This window comes from Colletes gigas, unplaced genomic scaffold (assembly GCF_013123115.1).
Source record: "Colletes gigas isolate AHSC1104 unplaced genomic scaffold, ASM1312311v1 Colletes_gigas_Sc00024, whole genome shotgun sequence".
NCBI classification, from domain to species: domain Eukaryota; kingdom Metazoa; phylum Arthropoda; class Insecta; order Hymenoptera; family Colletidae; genus Colletes; species Colletes gigas.
This window is the reverse complement of record NW_025106653.1, coordinates 934,834-961,291: the sequence shown is the minus strand read 5'-3', so window position 1 is coordinate 961,291 and position 26,458 is coordinate 934,834. Positions and strand designations below refer to the sequence as shown.

Below are 26,458 nucleotides of genomic sequence, written 5' to 3'. Positions count from 1 at the left end.
ATTTTTTGACTAGTCTATGAAACCTACAATTTCCTTTCTAACGCACAGATTCTTTCGAGAACTTCTATTATAGATAAAGAATATATTTTCTTATTTAATCGTTCTTCAACATCTGCCGCTATTTCCGAAACAGTAACTTCATTATACTTGATATTATAATATTTTTCGTTTCCACATTTATTAATGAAACGTCCGTAGCACACCCGATAACAAATTTCTGCTAAAACCGTGCTCCCCGAACAATAGTTTCTCGTATCACATTTCCCCTGAGTTATCGCAGAACTCGAAAGACGATCAACAATTTCCTGCGAGGAACGACTGTTTGAGGTCTCGCGGAGGGTAGATTGCGCGGACGAAATTTACGAGAAGAATGCTTCTAAATAAGTGAAAGAGATCGCCGCGATTCCTTCTCGAATTCTTTCTCAAGAATCTGGCGCTAATTTCTGGAAAATGGCTGCTAGTTCGAGCACCCCTCGCTTCGACGCGTCATGAAAAGACTTTCTTCTTGACTCGCGTACAGCTAGGTCAGTGATTCTTAACCTATATGCTGACACTAAATTTCTTCAAATTTGTTAAGTTGCCACAATTAATTCAATATTTAATTAGATACACTAGACACTTTAGTCAGCATTAAAAAGGCTATCGACTTATTTTTTCTTCGAAATACATCATATTCATATAAACACTTCTCTACACAAAAGGTTCTAGAACGATTTAATAGCGAAAATGGGGTTGAAAGATTAAATTATTTGACCAAAACAAGCGTGGAATCTAGCTATTATATTTCTGCGATTACTCTCGACAAAGATCTGTATTGGATTTTCTTTTCTAAGCCGTGCAGCAATTCGAAAGATATCAGAAACTTCTTCTAAACCGTGCCATGAGCTTAAAAAGGTTAAGAACCACTGAGGCAGGGCGAGGTGGGACGGGAGGGGGCGATGCAATCCAGACAGCATGGAAGAAAAGCAGCACGGAATACTGAAAAGTGTCACACATGTAGGACGGCGAGATGCCGGCAGCGAAATACGGCGATTCCACGGCAACCCTTTTATTTTTTATTCGGTTTTTCCCCCGTCGCAGAATCTGGCCTGATCCGCTCGCCTCGTTCATCCCCCCGTCCCTCCCACCGCGTCAGCGCCACCCCTGCCGTCCACAATCTCCTCTCAAATAAATCAAACTTTTGAATCGCGCCCCGGCTTCCTCTCCATCGACGAACCCGGCCACCGGCAGAAAACTTTGTAACCGGCCGCCATTGTCAAGAGTTTAAAAGCTGAATGGGGTTTTAGATTGTACATCGAGCGCTTTCGGTTTGTCATACTCCGTCCTCCGTCTTTTCTTCGAGCGAGTTTTCGAATTCCTTCGCGTTCCTCACCCCCATCGTCGCGCAATCTTTCGTCCTCCGCGACTTCTTTCTCGTCATCTTCGTATTTTTTCCCCCCAACTTTATTTCGCCTTCGTCGTACGCCCTCGCGGCATTACGCCGCGGACGTAACGATTTGTCGTGCAATAATTTCTATTCGAAGAAAATAAGACCATCCGTGCAAGTTCCATCGAGTCGGACGTTATAATCAACCTTTGTCAGGCAAATATAGTGGCTCGAACACGCGGTCCCATTGCTGGATGGGAGAGAAGCCATCTTTGTAGTCCAACAATTCGTTCATAAATTTGTACAGTAGATTCTAGTGAACTGGTGAAATACAATGTTCAATTCTTGCTTTCGTTAATGGGAAGGTTAACGAGACTATCTTTTCCTGCAAAACAACTATCGTAAATACGACAGTTCTGTAATCGCAAAGTCACTGGAGTTGAGGCACAAAGTCGTTGAAGTCGGCCATTTTGAATGACAATACGACACTATTTAATGACCATCGTTGCAACTAGATGTGTGACGCATTTTGGGTTAATCGTTACGTCTAAGGCCTCTATTGTATACCATGTATGGTAATTAAGTTCCAAAACCACGCTAATAGAAAGAAGGACTTGTATTTCTGATAAATAATTCAAATTTTCAACATCCATCGAGTTCCTTTCACTGTACTTATTATTTCGAGAGATTCCAACATATCGTTGACCATCAGGTCATTTTACAAGTCTCTACATTTGTTTTCTTAAACAAATTGTTTCATAGGAAAATATGTATCGTTTATGTTATTGTATAATTAGTAATCGACTTCAAAATAAATTTTATGTTACCTATTATTTTTCTTTTATTTTCTAATCTGTTTAATTTCAAAACTAACATACTAAGAATTCATTGAAATCAGAGCGATCGTCTAAAAAATACATAATTATTGAATTCTTGTTACGCTCATTTTTAACTAAAAAGTATTTACCTTGCCCAAGCCGATTTAACACTAAACCTACTGGCACTTCATGTATACCCATTTCTATCATGACCTGTCAAACGACCAGTTTTTCTTTTTCTGTTTTACGAGGCAACGTAACTTTTGCATCATATGTATAGAAAGTTGTGTTTCGATGTTTATTCGTAAGATATCCTTCTCTCTTATGTCAACAAATTTTTTAATTTTTAACGGATAGAAGATAGAACGCACTTGAAAATGAATTTTGTTTCAAGTTGATACCGTAGTTAGTTCTAGAGAAAACTAGGCTAGTAAATACTCAAACATCCTATATTTAAATTTAAATTAATTTTCAATCAAATAAACAATTTATGATCCAGTTTTATCGTGCACTAGTCGTATGATCAGTAGGAATTTCTAAAACTTCTTTGGATATATAGTGTCAAAGTAAATTTCAAAATAAACATAGAAGATGGCATAAATTATAATAGGTGGTATAGTCATTGGGTAGAGGATGAAATGCCCTTTAAAATGAGCGTTCGAACTAGTCGATAGCTTTATTAGTTCCGGAGATATAGCGATTTTAGTTTCAAGTCGATGCGGTGGCTAGTTCCGGAGATATAAGGATCCAAAGCGTTTGTTTACTTTCTTACTACGGTCTTGTCAAGGTCGTTGACCGGCACAGTCACGAGTCACGTGCGAGAAAGAGAGGTCTGGCGCGACGTGTCAGACGGAGACAGAGATAGTTCAAACTAGAAAAATTACCTTTTACATAAATTACGATATCTCCGAAACGAAAAGTCCGATCGTCAAAAACCAAAAACCATTTTAAAGAGGAAGGTTTGCCGCTTCCGACGATGTGTCAATTATTAATAAAACACTAGTAATTTTGGAACTGCACGCTTCTAAATTTGAACTATTTTAATACGCGTTGTAAGACTGTTCTAAGACAGTGGAAACTTAAGATTTTCTCCTTTCGTCTTTGCTATACATATATTTCCTATTTACATCGGAAGCTAACCAGAATTTGATACCAAATTATGTCCAGTTCAAATATAAATCATTCAACCGGTCAGATGCCCGGTCGTGGTAGGCAAAACAGACTACATATAATATTTTTCTCAATAAACAAACAATAAGAATATATGTGAATATTGTAAAATTCATTGTACGTATACTATAAGGAAACTCGTCAAGTTAAACAGCGGTAAAATAATATTGTGTGTTAGAAATTCTGAACAAAATTTAAAAAACGGTCATTTGATGACCGGTCGCGGCAGGTTTAGTGTTAAAAGCTTGCAAAATGACCTGATACATTTCATCATTAAAATTTAGGCTACCAGATATCTCCTAATAGCTTCAGATTTGTATTTTCATAAACAATCAGTACCCAGGGGTTTAAAATATTATTTTAAGAGCTGGTGTAATAGTTCTGAATCTACACAATATCTTTTTACAAGATCAAAATTTTTGGTATCACATTTACAAAATTTAAAAAACGCCGGCCATGCAAAGGTTTAAATATTCTACAAAATTGTTGCGTTAGCGTCGTCGTCCTCGATTCTCTTTGCGTTTCACGAGGTTCTATTCTTCGTCGATGGTCGTCTCGTTCCGTCCACGGACGGACAAAGTTTCGCTCCAATAATAATCTCTTTAAAATTATTCGAACAACGATCCAGTTAAAAGTTTAATCGACAAACGTCCTGACGCTGTTCCCGAGTTCTTTGGAATGCGCGCGCAAAATTCATTCCTTTTTCCGTTCGTTTTTGCAGCATGTTCCCTTTGTTATAATCGAACTAACACAAATATCGCGGGATGCGGCACGATAGCGCGAGTCAGATGTAAACGATTCCTCTCACGAGCGAAAAACAGGACATTAAACGGGTGACTCGAACTAAAAAGCACGTGCTCGACGTTGTTTCTGCGTTAGCCGGCGCGTTATTGACTCGTGGAATTGCGTTGCTTGCTCTGGCGACGCATGCAACGCCCGTATCTGTGCTGGCGGTTTCTGTTGCTCCATTACGCGCAAAGCTGTCTTGTAATCCGCTTATTCAGTATCTCCTTTTATCTGCTTCTTCCATGTTTACGTGTGTCACGATAATTTGTCTCCGTCGGAGACTTTATTGTACCACTCTTTGTGTATGTATCGTTGTGTACGCAGTGTCATGTGTCTGTCGGTGTAACTCGTCCTCATTCATCGGTGTGAATCTTTTTATTTTTTTACGGAGAAAAGGAAACGTAGACGATCGTTGAACACGTATTTCTTTTATGTGTAAGCGATATAGCATAAAGTGTCGCGCGAAATCGTATTACATCGAGATTGTTCATTGTGCTGCGGGATATACACATGTACAGAAATGGTAGTACAGTGATGCTGACTGCGTGATGAGTTTGTTGTTGACATTGTAAAGCGTGTTTTGTGATTTAAGTAAATTAGATACCATAAGTTTTCTATTAGAGCAAAATATGAGTAATAACGTAGAGGTGTATTAGTTAATATCGTTGTTTGGAAATCGTAGAGCCACACCAGCGGAGAAATCCAAACAGTTACGCGAATGATTGTAAACATGCAGATCGACACGTTTGCCTTTGTAGCATGCTGTTAGTGTGTCTTCGTACGTGTATGTGAAATGTATGACAATTAATTGTGTAAGACGGAAATTAAATGACAATCGGCCGTTTCGCGTTGGAATTTGATAAATGTTCGCTGTGCCCGATCGTTGGTTCGAAACAATGAATATTTTTCTCTTTGATTAGAATAATTGTACAGGTTGTGTCAAACCGAGACGAATCGAAACATCCAAATTGAGTGTAACAATAAAATATGCAAAATATTTTACCATTAAGTAATCTGAAATGTGTTAAAAATCATAGAAGTAGAAAATTTGTCTAAAATTTTTAGAACTGACTAAAATTAATTTAAATTGAATTTTGGGATTTTTCCTATTTAAAGAAATATGGTCTGTTTAACGATGTATCTTCTTCTCGGATACAAGTAAAAGATACAGATTTTATAAGTCATTTGTTAAATAGAATTCAGAATTTGAAGCATCAAGTGACGAAAATAAAAAGTTACGACCTCGTTTGAGGATTAATTTAAACATCCCTAAATTTTTATTTTCTACGTATGCAAAAATTGCACCACAGATTGTAAAGTGATAAAGATTGTTTTGATTTCTATTGCTATGGAAAATTGTCATGTTTCAATTCGTTCACCATACACCTGTACGATTTTGGACAATGTCATGATAAGCAAAAAAAACAGCAAAATTACGATACTTAAACACTGAGTGTATTGTTATACTCTAAAAACGCCCACGAATCAGTCATCGAGCCGCTCGAAACGCGTGCAATTGTTCTTCAGTCATGAGAAATCAAGTCAGCCGGATCTGATTGCGGTTCGTGTCGCGATTAATTTTCCTCGGTCGATCAGCTTCAAAAAACAGAAGAACGTTCTCGCGGTACGAATCCGTCGATAGCCCCCAAAAAATCCGGAAAACGCGTTTTCGATCTACGATTATACTGGGTGTCCACTTGAGAGCTTTTTCTGGACTGCTTCTATTGAGCATAAGACTATCTAATACAGTGCTCTCCAAACTAGAACTCATAAAAGTTCTCTGGGGTTTCATTAACAAGGAAAAACCGCGATGCAAAGATGTCGCCCACGACAGACCAGAGACTCTGGCGTCAAGGAACCCGAGGCATCACACACGACATGTGTTTAGTAACACGTTATAGAAGCAAGTCTAGTCCTACTATTTTCCGAAAATTTCAAGATGGTTGTCATGGCTGACCTCTATGACAACGTACTGTGCAGAGATCGTAAGTTGCCAAGTGCCCACAGACTACTGGTAAATCTTCACGATGAACATCCGGAATGTCCGAATAACCGGTATATTAACCCCAACTATACTTCAGTAAATATTATGGATTATATTTCACACAAACAAAGAAATCACAGCCGCATGCATCTAGCAGTGACGCCGATACTAAATAGTTGACGAATAAACCGTAGGAATTTTATATATTTTATTTTTTATTAATAAATTGTATTACTATATTGCCCACGGTTGTGTTCATTAAAAATCAAAAATAAATTTTTAAGAAAAATCGGTAGGGCGTAGGTGGCTAAATTTTTCGGAAAAAAAAGTTTTAATCATTCTGGAAAAATTATTTTCAGTTGCAGGGGTCAATTACAATCATTTTGTGTTAATAGACGTACCCCCGAAATCCTACGCATTTTCGAAAAAAAAATTCAGGAAGGTGGACAAATTTTTCGACAAAATTAAAAAATGTCAAATAGTTCTGGAAAAATTATTTTCGGTTGCTGGGGTTAATTTTAATCATTTTTGGTGAATAGGCATACCCCCGAAATCCTACGCACTTTCGAGAAAAAAATTCTTTACCGAAAATATGTCTGACCATACCATTGACATGTTTCACTGAAATTTCATATATATCTTCAAAACACCATAATTTCTGAACGGATTGGAGGATTATAATGTTTCAAAAGGCAAACAACGCGTATTTTGGCGAAGCATATGTAGAAATTCTAAAAATATTCGAAAACTTGATCCTTAACCCCGTAAAGTAAGGAAAACCCCATAAAAGTGGTCCAATTTTCAAATGACCATAACTCCTACAATAGTTAACATATTTCGTTGAAATTTTGGGAGAAAGTAGAGCTCATGGATACCTAAAAAGAAGTACTAAACAACTTTTCTGTACAACGTCAAACAAAATTACTAAAAATCAAAAACGAATTTTTAAGAAAAATCGACTAAGTGCTTAAATTTTTCGGAAATAAAAAAATTTCAAATCATTCTGGCAAAATAATTTTCAATTGTGGGGGTCAATTACAATCATTTTTGGTGAATAGACATACCCTCGAAATCCTATCCATTTTCAAGAAAAAAATTCTTTACCGAAAATATACTGTGTGACCAGATATGTTTCACCGAAATTTCATGCGTATACCTTTTCAGTGATTATATTCTTCGTTGCTATCATTCCATATGTAGGTATAGTTCATTTATCCGACATATTTGATTTCCCGGGATTGCCCTAGTCTTGAGTATGCCGGATAATCGGAATTTTACTCATGAATGAGATTAACTTAGCTAATAATGACAATCCGTGCTACCGAAGGTGGTACAGATAATTTCATTCGTCGACGACTTACGATCGCTGCATAGTGCATCCGCGAAAAGATGAGTATCTCCCATAGTGCCCAACGCATAGGTTGGTAGAACACGTCACGCGTCTCTAAACTAAAATAGAGCAGGGACTTAGGCACTTAATCAAGTTCTATCACACAGTAGAAGTCGGAAGCAGGCGCGCGAGGGGCTCCTACGCCGAAGAGCACTGTTGGAGTAAGCACGCAATTGATAGTATCGGTTCTTTCGCACGAACATCCGTAAGTCGAGCATGCGAGTGTCGAGTCGATTGTCCAGTATGGAGGACTCCCGTTTGCTCGTGCGGAAAGGCTCTCTTATCCTCGACGACCGGTCTCGGAAGAGCAAAACTGTGGACACCCAGCGTTAGTCGTGACGCGTCCGCGCGAGTGAAACGGGAACGTCGGCACGGCTGACGGTATTTGGCCGATGCAGGCTGTCGCGTCACGTGGAATGGTATAAAAATTAAGGCGCGTTCGTTGCAGTGATGAACAACTACCAGGCGGCCGCAGCGCAGGCCGGATTTCCGCCGGCGTCGCCTCACGCGGCCGGCGGCCACGGCGGGCCACAGGGTCGATCTTTTCCTGCGGCCAACTCGCCGGGCCCCATCGACATGTATAGTTCAAGCGCCGCAGCCGCAGCAGCAGCCGCAGCCGCGGACTCAGCAGTTGCCAGCTACGTCCAGGCCGCAGCTAGTCCGCAGCCCCCTACGACCGCGTTCCCTGCGATCGCTGTGTCCCGTGCCCCGCTCAACTACAGTCCCGTAAGTCCACTCTACGATCCCCCCTTTGGCCCAATCAGGCCCGCGCGCCAACAGTGTTGTCGAGCACGGTACAGTCCGAACGGAATTCATTGACTACTCAAGGCCTCGCTTTCCCCCCATCGAGTCACGCCAGACGAGAAGACTGAGACTCGGAGAGCGAAAGAATCGATTTGGGAGGCATTCTTCCAACTCTTCTCGCCTCTGACGATGGATCAGATTGCGACAGGGTTGAAAGTAACGATGGGGATGAAAGAGTGGAAGCTCTTATTCTTGGAATCTTTCATAGATATTATACTTTAACACGTTCATTGTGGAGAACACAGATTTACTTACTTCTGAGACTAACTTTCTTGTCGGGATAGAAGTATAGAAAATGATTCATCTGGTTCATAGAACAAGAGACAAAAATATAGTTTAACCACGTTGCTAGTCTTATGTGTAAATAGAATAGAATAATACAAAGTTCATACAATAAAATAATTAGCAAATAAAGAAGTATTTATTGTAAACAAGTATCTCGTAAAACGTGTCGAGAATGTAACTTCATATGTTAGTCTGAATAAAATAAATATTCAATATTTAATGACTATTGACTATGGATAATATATCTGAACAATGCGAATTTCCTTGTTAGGAAAGGATAAAATGTGATTATTATATTTATACTTATTATGTATTTATTACACAATGAACGTGGAAAATAATTGGGGCATGACTATACTCATCCGATTCTAATGTGTTTTTGCAGAATGGTCACATACAAGTTTTTGTTACTACCTGTAGGGATTAAGGGCAGAAACTCGATAATTTCAGAGACTATTCAAAATAACAGAACATGGGAACGTATTACAGTAATCTCCATATAAGCGAAATAATTAACAAACTGGTATTCCTTATTTTTTACTGCTCTAAAAACTTGCAAAATTCCATCGAATTTGAAGGACACTTTCCAGAAGGTCTTTGTGAGAAAGATAAAATAATATTGAATATTCAAAGCCATATTTTGTACTATATCTTTATGAGAGTATTACCAAAATATTGGTGAGGTTTCTTCATAGAAATTGAGCACAAAAACAGCCTCGTGATTTATTAAAAGACTTTCAACTACGTATTACTGAAACCAGTTCGAAATAGATCGTGTTTAGATTTATTTTACTCATAAAAATTTCACCACCCCATTGAAAAGACAGTGATAAATATAAAAATTACTATTTTCATCAATAAATGAAAATTGAACCGACCTATTTATCTTGCCATGAAGAAATATGAGCGTGGTTTCATTTTTTATTGTAATTTCGTTTCAGTTATCCGGGGAAAAATTGTTTCACTTAACCGAAAATTACTGTACATCATACGATACATTACTGTATACACTTATACATGTTATGAATTTATTTAGTGCCTAATTGTAATGCTTTACATGGTGAAACAAAGACTTGCATATGACTATCCTGCTAGAGCACGTCAACATCAAAGGAAATATTTCGAATCCTTTCCTCGTCAATGGCCTTCAGAAGTCAATTAATATTGTTCCAACTATAATCGTGAAGGGTCTAAACAGTCAAGTGGTACGAGTCTGTCGTGAGTTAACTCAAGGAGAGAATTGAGATGCAAATGTATCGGTCCATTACACGCGATTAAATTAATTTGGGAGAAGGAATTAGTGAAGATCATATATAGCTTCCAAAACTCCCGTAGTCTTACGGTTGTTCGATGGCGAACATATACCACTTAGCGCGCAGACCCCTCGCTTAATGAGAATATTTTCGCTTTCCAACCAAATTCGTATTTGTTATATACATCTGAAATTTTTAATAATAGAACTAAATTCTTAATCTAACAATTTCATCATTGGAAAAATATAATCAGGCTCGTTTTATCATGCTTGAGGTATAAATTTTCTGTTACAATTTCTTCAAATTGTACAGTTTCATTTACTTGAAGTATCAAATGAAGTTTTTAATTTCCGAATCTGATCACAGCGAATTACAATATTTTTTACAAGGACGAAAATTTCAACAATTAAATCGTATCGCCAGCTTTCGCAATTGAATCGATATTTATTTGTATTTGTGCTCGACTAACACTGTTTCCCGGAGAAGTATCCTATTGTTACCAAATATGCAAAGTAATAAAAGGGAAATATAATTCCTATGGAGGAATGAAAACGATCGTTGCACACTGATTGCAACAAATTTCTCTCGATTGCTATTCATTTAACAATTTGTTTAACTTCCACGTCGGGAAAGAACTTTAATTATGCTATCCGTTGATTGTGAGAGTCCCGACCGATCAAACTACATTTTCCAAGTGTTCAAAGTTTTCAAGAGCTAACCGTACTAACAGCATCGGATTATTAAACTTGTGTGTGACATTTTTTCCCACCCACTAAACGTACATCGGAAAGGTATTGGGATAAGATACAAAAAAAAAAATAAGTTGAGAGGTCCGAGAGTATGGTGCAAGTTTTTTTATTAGAGTTTGTAACTTATGTTGCTGCAGCTTAGATTGCAAAACAGCTCCGAACGCTGAGCTTCTCAGTTTGCCAATATTAAAACTTTTCTTTTCATTTTTTCTCTTCATTTTATATCTCCTTTTTAATACTTCCAATGAATTTTAACATTCAACGATGCAAACTTTTAGGATTGAGTATCGCAATTGCACGTAGTACACAAAAGTTATTTGAAGCTCACGAATAACCGTAGAACCTTATTTAATGTGCAATTGCACGAGAACTTTAACGAAACATCTGTCATTCTTGTTTTAGGGTCCTCTAATACCAGCGGCGTTCACTAATGGCTACCATTGAGCCTTGTTAAGACCTAATAACAGGTACGTAGTTACGTTTCCTCGCGATTCCTTGTAAAATCTTTTTGCCATTACTTCGAATATTTCATGTCACGTGATATTTAATGCCAAAGAGCTTCTCTGTTCGATAAATCAACCGCTCGTCGTAGGACCCCCGTACGATATGGAATTTGAACTGTTGCAAAGTATATGTAGTATAAATAGTTTATAGATAGTTCGTAATTGTAAGCACATCATCTTCTATATTCATCAGAAGCTATTTCAGTCGACACCGATCGAAAGATTATAATGTCTTCTGTTGTTTTTCCGAATTTAGCGCATAATCTTATGAGTACGGTAATGGAAAACCTTCATTCTTTTGTAGCAAACTGCAAACACGTTCACCATAAATTGATATAACAATAAACACCATATCCAGATCATTTTCTTCCTAACGATTAATTGTAAGGTTCAATCTAATACGCTATGTGGAATAACTATTGTTTATTTAACTACTGTGCTGGGAGCGAGATGCTTTCGTGATACTGGTAATTAAACTGGTACTTCGATGATGAAGTTCGCTAGCAAAGATAAATTTAATGGAAAGTATATCACGAAGGAATCTCTCTTTCCAACTTGTCCGTTCACTTTCAAGCACTCCAACAATAACACGATCCGCTTGCGCTGATTCACAAGATCATGGCTTACTTTCGACGAATTGCGTAGCGTATTGCTCCCGCGCGTACGTGAATTATTATTAACAAATGCACGATTTTCTTTTCGTCAGGATGGACGAGAGGGCAGAGCGCAGCACGGTCGACTGACGGTACAGTGAGCGATGTAAATGCCTTGGAAGAACTTATCACAATGAACGATCTCTGGACGGAGGAGGATGCGTACTACCACGAACAACAACCGGAAGAATCGCGATTTAGGTTTATAATATGTACGTAGAAGAGCGTAAAAGGTTTCCAACTGCGAGGAGGCTTCGTACTAGCGAATATATATAGCATCGATCGATTCCGCCAAACTGAAATCGATCGAAAGAAAATTACGCGATCTTCGAAACGAGACGGCGAAACGCCGAAAAACCGAAAACCGCATTAGGAAGAAAGGAAACAGGACGAAGACGAGAAGAAAAACGCGAGAGAAAAAAAAAAGGAAAATTGTACGTCCCGATCCGTGTCCAGAGCGTATGCGAGAAAAGCGATATAGAAGAGAAATCAGGGGGGGAAAAAAACGGCGAAAAAATGAAAAAAGCAAAAGAAACACAAAGGGCGAAAAAGAGCTGCGTGCAGCTAAACTGTGGCCGAAACTGCGTATTTGATGCCCGTTCTCCGACATTAATAAAGAATAATATAATAATAATAATGAATTAAATTAATATTATTAATTACTAAACAATTAAGCGACTAAGTCTAGAGTATATAAATACTATATATATAAATATATAAATATATATATAAAAATATATATATATATAAATAATTGATAAATATTAGACGATAACGTATGATCCTTAGTATTTAAGGGAAGACGAGAGGAGGACAGGAGGGAGAAAATACCAACGTACATACGAATATTATTATAATTACTGGTTATTATGTATAACATTATGGCGATTACAATGATTAACAAAACAAAAAAAGAGGAAGCCGCGGCGCGCAAGCTCGCGCGCAATATACATATATATAAATATAAATATAAATATGAATATAAATATAAATAAAAAAAAAAATATATAATTATTATACGCGTACACACGTTCGCACCCGGGAAGAGCGTTTTCCTTCCGGGCTTTCGTGGTTTAGGACGTTCAGATGCGGAGAGAGAGAAAGAGTAGAAAGAATTTTTCGAGGACGGCCGAGAGGGCGAAACGACGGCGCGGAAGGAAGAGGAAAGGCCGGAAAAGGGGGAGGGAGAGGGGCGCGAGGGGGTTGGAGGGATTAGGTGGAGATGACGAGGGCGCCTAGGCAGCCCGGAGTGGCTTCGCCCTTTTTCTTTGTTTCTTGCGCTCGCGCGTGTCCGCCACTTCTCGACGTGCTCTTTGCCGACTGAATGCCGGAATGGTACTTCTCTCGCCCCGGCGTCGTCGAACCACTCTTCTCTTTTCCCGGGTGTGCAACGAGGGAGAAAAAAAAATGACGGAAAGAATAAAAAGCACGGAAAGAGAGCGCGGAGTGGGGGAAGAGAAAAAAAAGTTACATACATGCATAGACACCGCGCGTCACACGGACGACGCGATGACGCGCGTTAGGATTACATTTTCGTCGTTGCGAGGAGGCGAGAAAGGCAAACGCGAGGGCTGAGAACCAAGATCGACCGATTCGGGGTTTCGCAAGGCTATGTAGTTAGACAAACAGAAAGAGAGATAGAGAGGGAGAGAAAGAGAGAGAGAGAAAGAGAGAGAGTGAGAGAGAGAGAAAGTATAGAACGCGTGAGAGTGAGAATGTTCGACTTTTGAGTTGACACGCGCATCGACGAGCATAGACGGAAGAAACGCTGTTCGAAAAAAAAAAAAATGGGAGACGTTAGACTCGCGAGGTCGCAAGATGGCGGCCGAACGAGAACGCTGGGTCCCGAGCGTTTGTATCGTCGAAAATCTGGCCTCATTCAATGCCGAAACGATGACCGTTGAATTCAATCGGCTGTTGTATAGCTGTCCAATCGATTTACTTGCATTAACGTCGGTACATACATACATATTACCCGTACGCGAATTATTGTATCATTGATTTACCATAATGGCGTATATGCATGACCCTATAGAGGAGCCAGTGGAAAACATAAGCAACGTTCATCGACACGTCTTTCACACACATTCACTGTAAACGTACATAAGACGCCTACACGATCACCCACACTTACACACACACACACGGATACGTACAATTGTATGTACACAGAGGCGCATACCGAACACCGTACACTCGCCTGTACAAGCGTCGGCGGCTTCAAACGAGTTCCACGATCACACGTCACACCCGAAAGAACTCATACACAACTCCATAATGTTACGCGACACAAGATTGCATTAAAGGGAAAAAAAATATATATATATACACACACGCATGTATACAGTTATTATACCGTTCGTCCGCAATGTACAGAACGTTAGTTAAAGGCGAGATCGCGAATCGCTAATATAACACGCCACGGGCGCGTTGTACGAGGAGCAGAGACGACAGAAGGGAGACCGCGAAATGGACGATGCTCCGACGAAAAGCGAAACTGTGCGTCTGTTCCTCGGATGTGTGAGAGGTACGAGAGAAAGAGAGAGAGAGAAAGTGACGGGTACGTGTGCGCGAGAGAGTTGTTTAAACATTAGGATTTACGAACACCGGTCATCTAAAATGCCATTGATGTAAAGTATAAGCGGGCTAGCAAGGAAAGACGCAAACGTGAGAGTATGAGAATAATAATGTACGTAGCCTTAATCGAAGAACGACTGGACACCAAATCTTGCGTTCTTTCGCGCTTCGAGTATTCGCTGATTGGACGGGCAAGGAACGAGGAATAGAAAAAAAAAAAAGAAGAAGAAATAAAACGGACGCTCCATTCGAATATATTCGCGATTGGATTAGGTTAATTGTGCCGCGAGGCGTAATATCGTTCGGGAAGCAGGGAGGTGTCGCGCGAAACAATGTCCCTTTTTTTCTTTCTTTCTTCCTTTCGGTCCATTCGCTATTATTGCCGTTCGCGTTGTTCCGTGGCAACGCGCGATCCTCCGAGGCTCGAAGAGCGCCGGAACGCGCTCGGAACCTCCCTACTTCCGGCGCAGGGAGAACCGTTGACGTGCATAACTCGTTCTGCGGACTAATTCACGTAATTCTGTTGGTATCGCTGATCCCAATGCTGTTTCTTACGAACGCTATTATTATTACGATTATTGAATTCTTGCGAAGTGAGAGTCGACGAGCGATTAATTATAATTACGAGAGACGACGGATACACGTGCGACAATTATAGTGCGGTTATTATTGTATTCAACAACAGGGTAAACTAACAAAAAAATGAAAAAAAAAAAATGAAGAAAACGAAAAAAAGCGTCGATTTTAAAATTGGGACGCGTGTCACGTCGAACGGCGGCCATTTTGTTTTTCTGTGCGCGGGTGTGCGTGCGCGCGATGAGAAAATCGAAAACTGTGAGGAGGAAAAAAAAAAATGATAAAAAAAAAACAAAAATAACATATAATACAAAATAAAATTAAACGAACGAGTCAATTGTCGCGAACGTTAGCAATACTTCGTCATGACCACAAATGATAAAAAATGGCAAATAATGAATTAAACTAAAAACGAAAAAAAGAAATGAGATGAGAATAAATAATGTACACGACTAAACTTATATCGCGGGTAACTAATATTCTTAAGTTGGTGACGCGTACGCGCGCGACGGGTGATCCCGCTCGTTCTCGAGATAGCGGACGTTTACCGCTTTTTAAACGCAGAGGGAAAATGCCGATTTCTTGCAAGCGAAACAAAATGGTAGCTGCTTCGTTACGCAACCCAGGAATTAACACGATTGCTGCGTTTGAGGGAAAAAAAAGAGTATATGTTTCTGACCAAACGTGGTATTCGGTGAAAATAATGGATGGAAAAGGAACGAGACGAGAGAGATAGGAATAACATCGATAGGTCGTAACCTGCGCAGAGAAGTAGCGAAACGAAGTAGCGAGCGTTTGGTTGACGGTACAGGGTTCAGATGTTTTGCGGTTTTGCCATTCGTTTCCCGAATTTCGGCTGTATTGCATAGATAACGCGGAACGGACTTCATCGCGAAGGAACAGAACCGGGAAAAGCGTCGTAGTTTTGCAAACATCTTGCGTTACTTTCTTTCTTTGTCGTTACGTTCGGGAGGCAATTAAGTTAAGCGAGCGTTAAACAGCCGTGTCGGGCGCTTCGCGAATCGCGGGATCGCGCTAATTGTTTAAATAGACGGAAAGAGATGGACTTCGCAAAAGAATAAAGGAATACACGTATATATATATACGAGAACTTGACACTACGGTTCGAGGAACGTGAAAATTTTTAATGGGATTCGTCGTACGTAGATTCGAGGGTTGCTGAGATCTGAGCAAAATGGCAAAATAAGAAACGCAAGGAGCACACACGCATATACGCAAAAAGAAAAGAGAGGTCATAATTAAATGTACAAGTTGTAACTTTTCGCAGTTAGAGTGAAAGGCATGCTCGAAAGGATTTTGGGTTCCTCGTGGATTCCTGACTAATTAAATTATGAAAACGACTGTTTGCAAGGTCTCGTAATATTTCAAAATATTGGTTGAATTTGCTTCGTGCATAACATACGACTGTGATGTTCGTTATCGCTTTTAAACGAAACGTTTTAATGTTATTTGTTTCACTTACTTTGTTTCACACGATGTTTTTGGCAGTCGGTTGTTGCTTTTCTCGACGACAAAGCGGAAACAGCTTTTAACGGGAACCCAGACGACTTTCAACGAGCATCCTTTGAAAGAGAATTATTATATATAAATATATACATATTCGAAAGAGATCTACGATCAATTATTAATTAGAACAAACAGGCAAAGAGAATGCGATCGACATACATGCGTGTTAATTGCGATGGCGGGGGTAAGAAAAAAAAAGAGTAGCCAGGGGAGGGAGAAGTGGTAGGGAAAAAGAAAGCAAGAGCAAACAAAATATATGTGAGTACAGTCCACGCGTTTATATTTATAAATATGAAATACATTAATATTGAAATATTACGTCTATATCTACATCTAGTATATATATAAATATATATAAATATAAATATACATAATGAACGATTAAGAAAGGCAAGAAGTATATTATGTCTATATAATAAACGATTAAGGCGACAAACAAACAAACAAAACAAAAATATGATGATTACAGAGATGAACAGATATATTGAGCCATTGTTTTATGCATTTGTATATATATATAGTTATTGATGTTTTAAAAGCTAATTATACTATTGTACTGAAAATTTTCCGATCACCAACGATCGTGAGAGAAAAACAGAGCGAGGGTGCAAACCGGGATTGGGCGAGAACCAGAAAGTTAGACGCGGAAAGGAGACACGAAACGAGGGGAAAGGAATGCGACCGAGGCGAGCTCGTTGTGCGATGCAGTCCAGTCTCTTTGTGATGCTTTTTCTTTTTATCGGGGGGATTTTTCGCGAAGAAACGAATCGAACGCGGCAGAATTAGGGCAAAGAAAGTAAAAGTTAGGAAAAACACGTCGCTCGCTGATCGATCGAGCTCGATCACTCGTCGCGCAAATTACACGCTCACACGAACTCATATACACGTATGTGAACACACAGACACAGACACACGTATTTATATAAATATAAATATACACGCGTATAAGTGATAAGTAATATTTACGATAATCGAAGAAAGAAATATATATATACACAGCAAGAAAAGGCGGGAATGGAGGTCACATTGTAAAGAGAGTGCGAGGAAGATGTTAATTAATTAATTAATTAAATCGATTATTGTCGTTCCGTGGTTGAACGGTGAAATGGAAGTCAGAATCACACGACTAAACAGATTTACAAGTAGAAACAAGTTTTGGTACACAGGCGACACACAGGCAGTTACACGTATTTAGATACGTATACGTGCATGTATACAAAAAAAAAGAAAAACGAAAAAATGCAGTGAAATAGCAGCCAGTTTATGGTAACTTAGTCTAATCGTCGCTTGAGTGCGAGTAGCGGTTGTAATTAACATTTTTCTTGTTCTTGTTACCATTACAATTATCGTCATCGTGGCGAACACGGTTTCTAAAGGAATGGGTAATGCAACACGAGTACCAATTGGTTTCTGATTTATCCTGTTACTTGTACAGTTGGGAAAAAATTCAGTTTCGTCGTTCGTTTCGATTCTCGTTGATGATAGTTGTAGTCGTGAATGATTTCGATCATTTCGTAAAAACCGAGTCGAAGTATCGTGATGTCGTTCGATCGTACGATATTTCGTAGAGGATAAAGCAATATCGAGTAATAATCGAACGAAAAAGCCTCAGTAAATGAAAACAACATAATCCATAATGCATTTAAGGGATCGTACGCGCAAAATTGTTTAAAAATTGATCGGTTCAATGGCGGCACGGTATGCGTTCACGATTGAATTCGTACCGTTCGGGCTTGGCCGAAGAGCAATAGTCGCTCGTGCGTGTACGATCAACATTTTAAAATAATCTTTCACCTTCTCCATTAATAATAAAGATAAACAGTTCCTCTTTCGGAACAGAGACGAACAGAGTGGCCCGAACGATTTAAGCGCCATTTTTAATTCTATCATCTTCCAAACCATACGCTCTATTGCATGAATTATACGTTACACGTTACAAATTATAAAACGATATTGTTTCACGGTTGTTCGTGCGTCTGTAAAGTAATTAACATTCGAACGGAACAATAAACGACTGAACTGGATGATAAAAACGTCAGTCTCTCGAACCCCGTAAAACGTGTTTCGACAAATTTTACAGGGTCGTTTCCCTCGGAATCAGGCAATTTCTCGGATTTAGGATAAAACTGTTTCATCACACTTCTCAACCACGCGTTTCCCTACGACATAACGAGAACAAATACCGCTCGAGGCAAATTTACGCGCGCACACACCGGCACGTGCATGCAAAACACGATCGAACTCATCCGAACAAAACAAAACGTACACGCCGAAATTTCTGCACGAACTAAATAAAAAAAAAAAACAAAAAACCAAAAAAGCAAAGAAAGACAAAGGGGAAGCAAGGGGCAAACAAAAAAAAAAAAACTGAATAATTTCACTTCGTTTCACGGATTCGTCGATATCGATCCTTCGATCACTTTCTGCGCACCCTCTATTTCTTGACTGCTGATATGTTTCCTAGAACGGCTAGTTTAGCGTACTTTTTGCTGTGCGACGCGAATACGCGCGATTTCGTTTTGGTTTCCTCAACTGACAGAAGCTGACGCGACAGGAAGTACATACGTGCGTTTGTCGTACGAACGAAACGCGCGCGCGCGATGTCACAATGTTCGAAAACAAACCCCCGTCGCTCTACGCGCGATGTGAATGAGTCGAGTAAGAAAGAGAGAAAGAGAGGGAGAGAGAGTGTGTGCGTGTGTCTGCATGAGACAGGGTGTATGAGAGGAATTCGCAAAAGTCCGTAGATAGATAGACAATTTTCGAAACATCGTTTTCATGCGTACGAGAAAACATCACCGAAATCTTGCTGCGACACGACACCGCGTTCGGGCAACTTTCCTCGCCAGAAATAATTAATATTCGGCCGAAATTTGCCCGGCACCATTTGTCTCTGGTGTTCGTTCAGCCTCCCATAGTCTCGTTGCAAAATGTCGAACGGGGGAGAGCGATCCAACGAGTGCACGATGCACGGTCGATGGAGTTTCAAGTCAGTTGTAATATAATCGATCGACACGGGATCGTGACCTTTGGTGACGTTCGGTGAAACGTCGCAGCCAAGATATAGGGTAAAGGATCCTACAGAGGAGTTTACTTTTACTCGCGCGTCAAGGGAACATGTGGGCTTACGAAGCTCACGCGTTTATTATTATTATTATTATTAATATTATTATTTTTGTTTTTCTTTTCTGTTGACTTATGTATTGTAAGAATTATTATTGCTATTGATCATCATTACGACTAATGTTATTATTGGATAGTATTACCACAATACGTCCGCTATCGTTTGCTATCTGTCAAAACGCAATAATCGCTATGTTACGAATACGATTGTCCGTTGTATTCGAGGTGACTTCGTTTTTTCAAGTTTTTACCGAGTACGCGGCCCGGACGAAATCGCCCACGCGGCTCGTCGGCGATATCAACGATGAAGCATTTTTGTAAACTTCCACGTACCAAACAGACTAATAGAGGAATAAAGCTATCTGTGTAGAGGAATCTGTTCAACGAAGTACCGATAGAGTCGACTCTGCGCGCTCGCCGCTAGTTACCAGTGTTAATTAATTAATAAAAGAAAAAGAGAAGAGAATAAGAAAATAAAAAAAAAAAAAAAAAACGACGAACCGGTGGCGGATTCGTTCGTGTCGCGAGCCGAATGCAATGTGAACGTAACCCCATACGATATGTATGTATATAATATATTATATATGCACACGCAAAGCATAAATATTACGATAAGTATATAATCATGTAATTACACGTGCACACGTTCGGATGCGCAGTTACATGTAATCTGTTAATATTCTTCCTGCGTGCAACAAGGACAACAGCCACGAGCTTCGATGAAGTTTTGCTAACCGTCGTACGGCGACCGCGTACGAGTTTAATTCAATACTCGCTATTATCGAAAATATTAGTTTCTTTTCTCGGCGCTCGCGGAACGTTCGCGCGATTGTCCTGTGCTCGATTCGCCGCAAACGATGGTTACACGGTGAACCATTCGTTTCACGCGAAGCATCGATGTCTCCGATTTACGCGTTGATACTTCAACCAACTAGTCAAAAAACGTTCTGATCATTATTTCTCACTTTGCCCACGGCCTCGATCGAACCGACTACCGATCGTACCGCTTTCCTAATTGTCGATAAACGTTTAATATTCTTTTATCGTAATATTTCGTTAACGTGCAAAACGTTCCTCTTTTTTACCCCGCAATACGCGACTCTCGGTTGCACGCTATTCAGTCGCACGACGTCTACACTCATCGCTATCGTGACTTTCTTCGTTTACGCTATTATGTCATCGCTCCAGTTTTGCGGTAAATGTTCGGTACCCGTTCGTGCAACCCGTAAAGGAAAACGCGATAGTAACCATGATGCAAACGTTTCTTCCTAGGGTACTCTTCCCCATCGTGACTGTGTTTGAATCGGTCAAACCGAGTTTGTTACACGCATTACAAACGTTCGTTTTGTTCGTTCGCCAGGTCGGAGATACGAATCGATACATAAGAGAATCGCGTGTCTTCGAGATAACCGTAGCAGTCGTGATCAGAGAACAAAAAACGAAACGTTTCGTTCGTGTTGTTTCGTTTATTTTCTACTTCACATATCAGTACCGATCGTCGAGATCTAGAAATTTCTGTTTCGTAGTCGAACGCTACAACACCAACCGTTCCGTAATCGTAGATTGTTCATCGCGGTTTTCTTTCCTATCATCGTACAGAATAATTAGCGACGACGTTATTGCATCGTAAATTGTGCCATTTATTCCCGTTTCGCCTTTTTGATTTTCGCCGCGACACGAAACGAACAGTCACGTAAACGTACACACGAACATACCGATTACAACACGAGCACAATATTCATTCGCCTCTTCTGTAAGGTAACGGTGGGGAAAATAAAAAAAAAAGAAGTTCTCTATAGAACTTGTAATACGAAATTAAAGAGAGAAGAACAAGAAGTCTGAGAAGCAATTTTAATCGATTCGAAATTTTTATGGGGAACCGCATCGTGATCATTGTGTGTATGTGTGAGAAACAAAATATTTACGAATTTCGAGCACTCGCTTCTCCCAATTCGTCGTTGTCCTTACTTTTGTGATATCTTTTCGTTCGTGGAAACAAAGAACACCGAATGTTCCGTGTACACGGCATGTTATGAATTCCGGGAGCCTGAGAATTCTCGTCGTCCGCGATCGTCGCGCTAGGAAAAAGAAACCATAGTCGCGATTCTGTTGTAACACGCGGCACGGAACGAGAAACTTTTTAAAATATTTTTTACGAACGCCTCGCGATGACACGAGCAAAAGGCGGAATAGCATGAAAGAATGGAACGGAAGCTCGGCGGCATGGTACAGCTTGCGATGAGGAAACTTGCAATATAACAAGCAATAAATAAGTCATTTTTAATTCCATGTATATTAAACAATTATGTGGATGCTTAATGAGATTTATTGACTTAAACGAGCAAAGACAACAACTAAAACGAAATACCGATTTTACATATTCTTACTAATCGTAAACGATTACAATACGTATAGTACGGCATACTAAAAATTATACGATTATGTATCGATTTAAAAGAGCAGATAAAGAAAAAAATGGTAAATAAATAATTATAAAAAAACGGCCGCCGACGGGCGACCGCCGGCGGACGGTAATCTAATCTACATAAGTATGTAAAAGTTTCAATTTTACACTACCGATAATAATGACATAACGGTAAGGCTCTATATAAGATATAATGATGATTTATAATAATTATAACGTTGTACAGAATATTTATGAAAGGCCCGCTGCTGACGAAAGAGCCGCGTGTTTCTGTGTTCGTCGGTCGTACACGTGACGAAACGTGAAATAAAAAAAAAGGGAGAGGCATAGAAGAAGAAAAAAAAGTAAACGACAAAATAATAAATAGAGAAACGAGTTAACGTTTGCCTTTCGCGTAACCAATAAATTGTTTGAATTAGTCGTGATTCGAAGCGAAAATTTCCAGGCATCCACAATGAGCGAGAAACGCGCGACTCTCTATTCAAAAGCGGCCAGGCTATAATGGATGTTTTGTAAGATAAAGCAAAACGATCACGGATTATATTGAGATCGTGTTCAGAGAAATGTATAGTCGATTGCGTATTCGAGACCGTTCGAATTAACTCGACGACGCCTTTCTCGATGGAAGAAATAAAAAGGAAAAAACGATGATAAAAAACGGAAATGAAAACCGCGGATCATTTCTTCCGCGAATAATTGAGCGTTCGCGACGTTGAAAGACAAATTACGGTCCTTGCATTAAATAGGGAAGGAGATTAAAAAGTAAAAAAAAGTGAAGCAAAAAATAGAAACAAAAGATAGAAAATGAGAGAATTTATCCGCCGCGGGTGTGGCGTAAGAAAGGGCCGATAATTTAAATTCATTGTGTATGTATACAGACAAAAGTAAATATAATATTGCGATTATAAATATTAAACTAATAAAGAATAACAATATTGTATCCCTCTGTACATATAAATATATATTACAATACGACGATTATTACTATATGATTTATTATAAATATATATACATAAATATAAATATATCTCATGAATTCACATTATTATGTTTATTATCGTTTACTTATTATTATTAAAATTATTATCATTGCGATGATAACGAGGATGATGATGATTATTATTATTATGATAATATTATTAATATTTAAGAAAAGGTTCACAACGTGCCGTGTGTATGTGGGAATAAAATATATAATATAATGGACATTGTTCAATTCAATCTAATGTCTTTGTTGTTTTTCTCTTCCCTTATTTCCTCTATCGCTAATAAAACGTTATTATTTTTCTCCGTAACATATAATATCCAAACGAAACAATTTTATGAATATTGCTTTGAGAGTGGAACGACAATTATTTTGTCCTTAACATGGTAATTAATATCTAAAAATGGGAAATTATAATCTAATGAACCATATTTATTTTTCGAATAAAAGTGACAAAGATTAGAATACTTTCATACAATTACTTACTAACGAATATTCTTCGTTTAGACACAAATTTCGACATAATAATGTGACAGATAAACATGAAGTTTAAGTAATATTTGATAACTGCATTATTATTATTATTATTATTATTATTATTATTAACGGTTTTCTTTCTCTACACCTATCCAGAGATGCCAAAGGGAGCGCCGGGTGCACCGGCAACACCTCATTCTATTTTCTCACACTATGCCAGATCACGCGTACGTGAGCTCGTAGAGTTCCGGAGAGTCAACAAAGGCGAACTGACACATGCCCTCTTTTTCAATTTTCCGAAGCTACCCGAAGTAATTTCGGACCGGTCTCGTGGGAGTCGAGAGAGGAGGGCTCACATTTGCCTCCTCGCTTTTGAACAACTGAAATTCGACCTCACGTCAACGGCATATGATTTTGGAATCTCGACTCCATAAGCAAAGTACTATAGCAAAAAAAAAATTTTGTGAAACTTTTTTCACGGAAATACACGTTTTAAGACCCCCTGATCATATTTCAATTATTGAAAAAAAAGAAATTATTTTTGTATTATTCCTATGTATGAGCGTACATATATACACTATTAATACGATTTTTCAAAATCAAAAAACTTTGAGATTGAAAATTAATAAATTAAAATGAGAGTCCACTCCTTGCCAGTATCGTTGACGCTGTAGCATTTTTCAAATGTTGAATTTCAGTTGTTCAAAAGCGAGGAGACAAATGTGAGCCTTCCTCTCTCGACTCCCACGAGATGGTCCGAAATTACTTCGGGCAGCTTCAGAGAATCGAAAAAGAGGACATGTGTTAGTTTGCCTTTGTCGACTCTCCGAAACTCTACGAGCTCACGTACGAGTGATGTGGCATAATGTGAGAAAATGGAATGAGGTGTCCCCGGTGCACCCAAGGCTCCGTCTGGAATCTTTACATCTATTGCGTTCATACTTGGCGCTTTGAATGAAAACGAGATATCGATAGGTCGATCATAAAACATGGCGCTGCCCACGATGTATTCCGTTGCCAGTACTTTAAGTACACCTGTCAAGTGTGACATGAATTCTCACTCAAATATCACATGCCAATTTGATCGATAACGTAGTTGGACAGTCAGAACGAAATGGGTATTTTCTTTTCCAAGAAAAAACCACCGAGTCGCGTAACCGAACAAGACAAAGCTGTACTGGTACGTTTTTCGCACTTTCCTAACCTCTATAGTCTCATTATGATGACCTTTAATACATCGTTAATACAATTTTGTTATAGCAATTAAAACAAACCAGGGATAAGATTAAACAGTATCAACGAAAAATCGAGCAAACGCTTGAAAAAGAACGATTACTTGCAAAGAAACTTATACAAAATGGGCAAAAGGAGTGAGTCTTACATTTTTCTGTATCTATTTTCGTCTCAATGCATGTATATATTAAAAAAATATTGTAAATGTGTTTCAGTCGAGCTTTACTTTTGTTACGGAAGAAGAAGTTCCAAGAACAACTATTATCAAAGACCGATGGACATCTTGAAAACCTTGAACGCATGGTGCATGACTTAGAGTTTGCACAAGTAGAATTAAAGGTTGTGGATGGATTAAAAGTGGGCAATACTGCATTGAAAAAGTTACATGAGTTGCTATCAATTGATGAAATTGAGAAAATTATGGATGAGACCAATGAAAGCATAGAAAAACAGAGAGAAATAGATGAAGTACTATTGGGAGCTCTTACGCAAGAGGATGAGAGTGAAGTTGAAGCAGAACTTGATGCTCTTTTAGAAGCTGAAGTTAAAGAAAAAGCACCAGAAGTACCAGAAGACATAACATTGCCAGAGGTACCAGAAGAATTACCAAGCAAGGAAAAAGGTACAATATCTATATGACTCTGTTGTATTGTTGTATTAATTTTCTTTTACAGAATATACATTTAATTGATTATTGTTTATGTTTACAGAGCGTACAAAAAAGAAAGTGCCAGAAGCTGTTGCTCTAGACGCATGAAGAGGTATTAAATACCATTATTGAAATTTGTACTTTATTGGCACTTTACACAGAGATCTATGTATATATGTACAGTACCTTGTATGTAAGGTTCAGCGTGAAATTTAATTCACACTCTAGAAGACTGTTTTCCATTACACAGTACATGTACATGATTTTAATAAGTAAACAATGGTTCTGAAGCAGTGGGTATAGGATTCAGGTAAATGTATATTCTTATTTCACATATTATGTATGTTGTGTACGGTTTACAACATTAATTACATTTGTACTACCTTATACTGTACAAGTTAGTTTTTATTTTATTATTGACCTCTCTTATACCCGTATAGATATACAAGGCGTGCAAAGGATTAAAAAACATTTTAATAAATAAGATTTTCTTTACAAAATGTTGTAGGAATTATTTAGCACCCAACAATTTTATAATACACTGTTCGAGATTAAAATATTCTCATAAAAATTCTATAAAGTTAACGAAAATATTTTCTAAAAGTTCGATAAGCTTCGAGGTTAGATAGAGATGAAATATTTGTTTGAATTCGTATGCAATATTTTGATCTCATCAATATTAAATATCTAATGGAGCTATTGTAGTAATTACCTTTTAGAGATTATGAATACTGCAATATATTACAGAAATATAGAATCCTAGGACTAATTAACACTCAAACGGTGGACGGTTGGGCGATTAGTAGTTCGATTCCAATTCGATTATTGAAAAAATCGATTCTTTCGGTACGACGCGCGTATAATGTTTGGATTTTCGAATCCATACCATATATTTATATACATATATATATACGATTTGTAAATATAAATATTACATTTCACTCTATAATTATAATTATTCCCAATAGTTAGAAAACACCGGTTTATTTTTTGGCTTGTTGAGGTTATTTGTCTTCTTATTTTTCGCAAGAGTGGGTTCGAACGGACCAAGGCGTCGCTAGAACTTCTTTTATTATTCTTTCGTATGAATATTTATAATCTACTGACCTGGAATATAAAAATTTG

The 26,458-nt window shown here is 38.6% G+C and overlaps 2 protein-coding genes across 5 annotated transcripts in view; both read left to right on the top strand.

The window, feature by feature from the left end:
* The window catches only part of LOC122401420 (RNA-binding protein Musashi homolog Rbp6), a 1,207,497-nt gene extending 1,185,521 nt beyond the window's left edge, over positions 1 to 21,976 (top strand). For 3 of the 4 annotated variants that reach the window (XM_043403532.1, XM_043403530.1, XM_043403531.1), the window contains 3 exons: positions 7,963 to 8,240; positions 11,008 to 11,072; positions 11,815 to 21,976. In XM_043403532.1, coding sequence (XP_043259467.1) covers positions 7,963 to 8,240; positions 11,008 to 11,049 — 320 coding nt within the window. In that variant the 3' untranslated portion in view covers positions 11,050 to 11,072; positions 11,815 to 21,976. The remainder of the gene's footprint in view (positions 1 to 7,962; positions 8,241 to 11,007; positions 11,073 to 11,814) is intronic. The other variant, XM_043403533.1, reaches the window with a different exon arrangement.
* Positions 21,977 to 24,457: 2,481 nt separating this feature from the next.
* Positions 24,458 to 25,780, top strand: LOC122401378 (charged multivesicular body protein 6). The gene is made up of 4 exons (XM_043403464.1): positions 24,458 to 24,631; positions 24,712 to 24,821; positions 24,900 to 25,306; positions 25,395 to 25,780. The coding sequence occupies exons 1-4, from the start codon at positions 24,566 to 24,568 to the stop codon at positions 25,439 to 25,441; spliced, it is 630 nt and encodes a 209-aa protein (XP_043259399.1). The 5' UTR covers positions 24,458 to 24,565; the 3' UTR covers positions 25,442 to 25,780.
* Positions 25,781 to 26,458: the final 678 nt, after the last annotated feature.